Genomic DNA, 7,892 nt, shown 5'->3' on the forward strand with positions numbered 1-7,892 from the left:
TCTCCGGCTGAACTGAAATCTAACAAGAAGTTTCATATCTAGGTAGAGAAGTCATAGCAGATCAGCAAGTGCACAATTTTCTTCTACAGATAAATAAAGAGAAATATGTCATATGACATGCACACTTTGACTGCTAGTGATGGCTGTTAAGAAATCTCACTTGCCAGGTCTTGATGAAGCTCCTAAATCTGAGCGACATACCTCCCCAACGGCACAACTTTAACCAAATTGGGACCAACACATTCAAAAGGAACATAAAATCCTATAGGTGCACAAGATGGGGCTATGTTCCAGTGCAGAATTTCATCGTTACTGCAAAGTTATGAGCACAAAATCACTTGTGATCATAGAAAACACAATCAGCCATGAAATAAATAAGCACTTCGAAGTCTGAACCAAAACTGGTCACTACTTGTAGCATATTTTTCTTGAAGAATCTGAGACAACCAGAGTCTGTTATTTCTCCACATCCACCATAATTGTAGGTCCTTTAACCTATAGAAACGAAACCAAAATTCACCCACTTTATTTCACTTGACCATCCTAAGGGAATGATCATGAACAAGGACATACAGTAACAGGTTTCTCGAACTAGCCTTACCCAGGTTACTCTGGAAATCAGTACTGGAGCCTTTCCAAAAGATACTCCCAAAATTAGTTGTTTATATTCCATTATCCCTGCCTAAGAAATATAGTTCACTATGAAACAAGCAAATGCTCGTCATCAAAAAAAAAAACAAAACAAGCAAATGCTCTGCTCGCATGAACTGTGGCGGCAAACCCATCAAGTCAGCCTACGAAGCAAAAGTTGAATCTCCCTTTAATTTGTTTACCTTGAAGTATCAGGGGCAACCTAAGCATCCCTCCATTCTCTACTACTATTGAGCATTATAATTGTTAATTTACCAACTTCTCCAAAAGCTTAAGTTGTTGGAGAAAGGCATTATTTATCTTTTATACTTTAACACTCCCCCGCACGTGTGGCCCAATTGGCAAACAAGTGGCACATGTGGTCCCACTTTGGGCCGATCATCGCATGTGGATTTTTGCTATCCGAGAGGTTTGAACTCGAGACCTTTGGCTCTGATACCATGTTAACTTACCAACTTCTCCAAAAGCTTAAGCTGTTATTTATCTTTTATACTTTAACAATAATAAATTCCAAATCCCACTAATTATGATCCTTTTTGGTGCTTAGAAACCACCACCGAGAAAACCAAACGAATATACCATTATCCTTTGCATCATTCTAGAAAAAAAAATCATTTACGTCAATCCAATCAATTAAGTATACATGCGCAAATCTTGAAAAAGGACTTACAATAGGTTGGTTCGTCAAAGTAACTTTGACTATGTTAAACCCATATCAATGGAAGGGTAGACTCCCTATTCTACATGCTTCCCAGGATTCCATCCCAACAATTCTCCCATGAACCCTTGCCAAGTTTCCATCCTTGAGGGGTAGACATCCTTGCCAAGTTTCCAACCTGAAAATTCAATGAGACATTCAAGCAGAAAGGATTCAATTGTAGGTCCTTGAAAGAAAAAGGTTTGTTACCAGCATCATAAAAGAAATTAGATATACCATTTCCTGTAATTTGTAGTCTTCGGTGTTCCACCACACCCCCCCTGGATTGTGAATGAACATAGCTGATATGCTAGGGCCCGTTGGATTGCAAGGAAAGCCCTTTCCACAGTTTCCATCCCTTTTCTGCAAACCAAACAGTCCTTTCATGCCAACCAAAGAGGCCCTTAAAGTATGTAGTCTTTGAAGACAAAGAAAAGGTGAACCAGTCCTTGATTTCTTTTAGAACTCCTTTATTTCTATTCTGATATTCACACTGACAATCATTGAAAAGATGCATCTAAGTTCGAGAGAAGATATACTCTTGGGGGCCTTTTAGAGAAATTTTCAAAGGATACAATATGTAATTGCCAATGACGATAGCACAACATTGAATGTAATATATACCAAGGTAGGGTATATAGAACTTTGAATAGGATACTCACATTTGGCATATAATCAGATTAGTCACCATATGCCTCAGATAAGATCCATCTAGGATGCTGCTGCCTTGATTTTTGGCAACATGTTAGGTTCAGTGTCTGTCCAATGCTCCTCCAAGTGATGACATCTGGGATATAACCCTGCATTGCTGCTTGCTAGGGGTGATTAGGCACCACTTGTCTACGGTGGAGGATAATGCCATTTTCCTAGTTCAGGGCCTACATTTGCATCCCTTTTCACAACATAACTTTTGATTCATACAATACAATATATTTCTCTCTTATAGATTGTAATTCCAAAGGTCTCATGATTCAGTCAACTAAGGCAACTTGGAGATAAATTTCTCTTCCTGTGCTAAAATCCAATATATTACTTGCTCCTGCTAGAACATATTCATTCAGGAACATCATATACCAACAAATTCAACTAGCCCAGTTGCAAATAAGCATGCATTTTTCGAACAAGTAAATAAGCATGCATTTCATACTCATAGGCTTCATTAGTGGCCATTTAATTATCAAAAGGTAGCGGCTACCAAGGAGGGTAGTATTCTCCAATTTTTTTGGGCCATGTTCGCCTATTGTGAAAAGCTAAAAATATGATGTTGCATGGATTTTTTTTGGGCCATGTTTGCCTATTGTGAAAAGCTAAAAATATGATGTTGCATGGATTTGCGGAACCCTACAAAAGATTGCCCGAAGCTCAACATAGAACAAGGGGTAAAAACAATTAAAGAATAGTTTTTTAACTATCATGAGATTTCCATGGACCTTTAAGCTACACCGGGCTGTTAGGTACATCAGAAGGATCAATTGTAGGTATGAACGTCTATGAAATAATTTGATTATGTTTCAGATTAGCATCCGATGACAACATGATCATTGCTCCCAACACTTTTGAGACTATCATCAAAGAGATCAGATATTCTCTGCAATAAGTCAGGTCACTTAATCTCTGTGATAATGCTGGTCGTAAAATTGTATATACTGATTTCTTTTTTCTTTTTTGGTACGTAAGCTGGGATTGAACCTCCGACCTAAGGTTGAAAATGAAAACCAAACCCTTAACCAATTGTAGATACAGATTTTTTTGGTGGTCGAGGAATAGAAATAATATAGAAGCCCTGTATAAGAATGGCTTTGCTAAAAGTGAGGCAGTGGAATCAACACGTAAAATAAAAAAAGAAAAACCAAAAGCTACCTGTTGTGCAAGGTTCATTTGAGGTAATGGCACTCAGTAACAACTGACCTAGAAAGGCACCCTTCCTGAATGCTTCAAGATTAGCAATGATAGCAAAACCGGTAAGGATAAGCTCAGACATCTTATTTCTCTCAACACACAACCACGAAAACATGTAAAGCCTAGTTAGTAGGTACGCTTACTGATGCTCGTCAAAATATTCTGCTTTGGGAGACAAATCATGGGGTTCCAAGCATAATTTATTCTCATCCTAGTAAGACATACATGGCAAACTGCAATAATTTATGAAATGTGCAAGGCAAACCACCACTAAACCACCAGAGCAGGGTCCTCCAAATGGAAACCATCACAGCCCGTTGTGAAAAAAGTATCTACTTACGGAAAGATAAAGAATCCATCAAAGCTACAAGACCATAGACAGATTTTTATTTTTGTTCTATAAAGGAATGGGCATGCGGCAAAACAACAGGAGGCATGCTGCATGCATCCGACGGCAATGTGAAAGTGAAACACCAGAGGTAAACCATCATGTATTGCCATGGCTGCATCATCTTTGAGTCTGCAACAGTAAGGCTCATTGAGCTTATGATATGTGCCACATCACTAGATATTCAACACATTGCCTCACACCACCAAGTCTATTGTGTTTGATCACTCATTTTATTCTTGTATAGGAATTGATGTGAATGAAGAATGACAGACTATATCTAAATGGTAGCACAGAGCCATGTCTAAAGTGGATGGTAGCTCAATGCCATGCCCATAAATCAGAAACATGCAAAGAAATATCCTCATGAATTTATATACCATCATATCAAATTTAACCCAAATATTATGTATGTTGCTTTTGAAAATGATGCTAGTAGGAGTTCAAGTAATGTAATAAGTACACCGGCCACACACATCTGCGGTATCTTCATTCACGGACTCCCTCTATATAGTCACTCTCAATTTTGTCACTCTATGATTGACAGCATTCTCGCAGAGGCAACTGAGAGGAACCATGCATGTAGATGCGATTCTTGAGTGTTTCTCTGCATAAGCATTTGAGGCATCAGAGTGAGGTTGTCATTGGTGCATCAGAACCTAACTTATCAAGCATATGTTTGGATTTCCCTCATGCGCTGACCCTTGGAAGGTAAACTTTGATGCCAACAGTGGCAGAAAACTGGGGTTGGGAGAGGTTACAGATGCTAAATGAGCTGCTGATTAAGGCTCTATTTGGATGCCATCAAATTTGATCTTATTTGGACATAAGTATACATTGTAATTTAATCGTATTTGCACATGGGACATTAAGGCCTTTATTTATTTATTTATTATTATTTTTGAATGATAACAGAAAAGCCTCTTTTTATTTATTTATTTATTATTATTATTATTGAATGACAACAGTAAGGCCTCTTTTTATTTATTTATTATTATTTTTGAATGATAACAGTGAGGCCTCTTAGGACACCATTAACTATTATCATTCCTAAGACTTTTATAACCATTATTTGCAAATAGTCATACTTAACATCAGAACTATTTGCATATAAGAATATTTTCAATTAACTTTTATAGGTATACATAGAAGCCATAATTTACATAACTAACAACAGTGAAAGGGGATGTGCAAATTGAACAAATGCTGTCCAAAACCACCTACATAAGTACATAACATGCTTACACATGATAAAGAAAACATAAATGCATGAGGAAATAAAAAGGAAATGGAATATTTTTCAGATTCCCATACATTAAACAGAAAAAATCAGACAGTTCATATTTGAGACAAATGAATAAAACACAAACGATGCCAAGATGCCCAAACTCATCACATAGAGCCTGTGATAATAGATATGTATTGCCATTCATGTGATACCCTGCAATACAATGAATAAGACTTGGTAACAAAAACTGAATAACTGTGACTGATCTAATATATATTGAAATTCATATCAAGAAACATACATCCTATTCTTTGACGATATGTATTACGCACTGAATTAAGCAATTGTCTGTTAAACACCACAAATTAGTTTGTACTTTGTATTATCAATTGCACAGTGTTGCAGTGGGCATGTGACACACCACGAAATGCTACACTGGCCCATTTATCTCCGCCACCATCTGATTTCAAGGAGCATCTGTCCACCCTGCATCTACACTACCAATTAAACCATCATCCACAAAATCCCCCACCCGTTTAATCTTAGACTCCTTTGGTGGAACAGGATACTTCCCAGAGAAACAAGCATCACAAAAACTCGGAGCTTCATCACCAAGCAATTTCCTCAAGCTCTCTAAGGGTAAAAATGCAAGTGAATCAGACCCAATAAATTCTCTAACTTCCTCAACACTCATCCTGTTCGAAATCAATTCTTCTGAATTTGGCGTATCAACTCCATAGTAACATGATCCAATGATGGGTGGGCTCGCAATTCTCATGTGAACCTCTTTTGCCCCAGTCTCTTTGAGCAACCGAACAATCTTTGAAGACGTTGTTCCCCTCACAATTGAATCATCCACAACAACAACCCTCTTTCCCTCCAACACAGCCCGGACCGGCGCGAGCTTGAGCTTCACCCCAAAGTCTCGAATCTTCTGCGAAGGTTCAATAAATGTCCGGCCAACATAGTGTGACCGGATAAGCCCCTGCTGGAACGGAACCTTCGCCATGGCAGCATAACCTAATGCTGCCACCACCCCTGAATCCGGCACTGCAATCACAACGTCACAGTCGACCGGTGCCACTTTGGCAAGGATCTGCCCAAAAGCATGGCGGGATTCGTAGACAGATCGGCCAAATACAATTGAATTGGGCAATGAGAAGTATATATGCTCAAAGACACATGCTTTTGTATCACGGTGAGGAAGTAGACAAAGGGAGCTGATCCCATTTTCATCAACAACCAAAATCTCACCAGGGTTTACCTCACGCTCGTAAGTTGCCTCAATGAGGTCCAGTGCGCAGGTCTCCGACGCAAACACTACTGCGCCATTCTTCCGCCGGCCCATCACCTGTTGAAGTATAAATGATTAATAACACAACTCTAAAAGCTCAAGCTTTTGGAGTAATTGGTTGTTTCACATGGTATCAGAGTGCAGACGCACTCTGGTCATGGTATCAAAACCCAAGAACTCCTTGATATTAACAAATCCACGTGAGCGACCAACCCATAAGGAAGGGCCACACGTGAGGGGAGTGTTGATGTATAAATGATTAAGTAACATCAACTCTTACAGCTTAAGCTGTTAGAGTAATTAGTTGTCTCACATGTTATCAGAGCGTGAGGCAGGTCATGGTTCAAAACCCAACAACACTTTGATATTATCGATGATTAAATAACACCAACTCTAACAGCTTAACCTTTTGGAGTAATTAGTTGTTTCACATGATATCAGAGCGCCGCAGGGCAGGTCATGGGTTCAAAACCCAAACACTTTGATATTAAAAATCCACATAACACCAAAACAACTCAAAGCTTTTGGAGTAATTGGTGTTCTTTTACACTACCAGTGGCCGGAATCCATAAGGGTCGCGAACTGCAACCAGCTTGTCCTCCGTCAAGAACACCATGGAATACGCGCCTTCAAGCTGTTCGCAGGCTGAAACAATCCTAAGAAGGAAAGAACACGCCTTCGAGATAGCAATTAGATGGAGAACAACTTCAGTATCCGAGCTAGTATTAAAGATAGAACCCTGATCTTCAAGCATATGGCGGAGGGTTTGATAATTTACCAAATTGCCATTATGGGCAACACCTACAGAGCCAAATCGGTATCCGGCCACAAAGGGTTGAACATTTTTTAGCATGGAGGAGCCAGCGGTGGAGTATCTGACGTGGCCAATGCCGGAGGACCCACCGAGCTGATTGAGTTTTGACTCGGTGAAGACTTCAGAGACGAGTCCGACGCCGGTGATCGATTGGAGGATTTTGTTTTGAACGGTCACGATTCCGGCGCCTTCCTGGCCCCGGTGCTGGAGGGCGTGAAGGGCCAGGTAACAGAGACGAGAGGCTTCTGGGTCGCCATAGATTCCGACCACGCCGCATTCTTCGCGGGGCTTGTCGGAGTCTGAGTCGTCTGAGGAGTCGTCTGAGGAGAAGAATTCTGAGATGGGGTTTTTGGAGGAGAGTTTGAAGTGGGTGTGAGAGAGGTTGAGGGGTTTTGGGGAGGAGGGATTTTGAAGGGTTTTGAGTGGGAGAGTGGGGTGTGGGAGATTTGGAGGAGAAGAAAAGAGGTGGGTTTTTTCTATGGGGGAGAAGGAGAGATTGGTTGTAGCCATGGAGGGAGGTTGGGGGAGGAGAGAGGCAAACGGAATGAAGGGTTTGAGAAGGGAACTGTGGATTTTATATACGACTGTGAACTTTTGAAGCCTCTTTTAGGGTCATGAAAATCTATCAATATCTATTCTATATTCCATTACTATTTATGAGTTATGACTAGAAGATTAGGGTTCCTAGGAGCGACCGACTCCAAAATTTAGTACACACGAAAATCAAATAAATAGGAGAATCTGAGATATCATGCGACTCTAGTGTATTTAAAACAATATACTTTAAAATCCAAAATAATTTCTAGAAGTATTCAAAGAGGACCTTGGTTTGGATTTCTCACATTTGCAGTCCATTTTGCGTTGTGATTTGGATCTGAATCAAATTCTTGGATTTCCAAATCAAGGACTAACAATGAAAAA

At 39.9% G+C, this 7,892-nt stretch overlaps 1 protein-coding gene across 1 annotated transcript; it reads right to left on the minus strand.

Moving 5' to 3' along the window:
• Window positions 1-5,013: 5,013 nt before the first annotated feature.
• Window positions 5,014-7,589, minus strand: LOC143877090 (amidophosphoribosyltransferase, chloroplastic-like). Its single transcript, XM_077378850.1, has 2 exons — window positions 6,711-7,589; window positions 5,014-6,214 (listed from the first exon to the last, which is right to left on the minus strand). Exons 1-2 carry the CDS (start codon window positions 7,479-7,481, stop codon window positions 5,330-5,332), a joined length of 1,656 nt encoding a protein of 551 aa, XP_077234965.1. The 5' UTR covers window positions 7,482-7,589; the 3' UTR covers window positions 5,014-5,329.
• Window positions 7,590-7,892: the final 303 nt, after the last annotated feature.

This window comes from Tasmannia lanceolata, unplaced genomic scaffold (assembly GCF_043159265.1).
Source record: "Tasmannia lanceolata isolate RefF3 unplaced genomic scaffold, GAP_Taslan_0.1 ptg000005l, whole genome shotgun sequence".
Taxonomy (NCBI): Eukaryota; Viridiplantae; Streptophyta; class Magnoliopsida; order Canellales; family Winteraceae; genus Tasmannia; species Tasmannia lanceolata.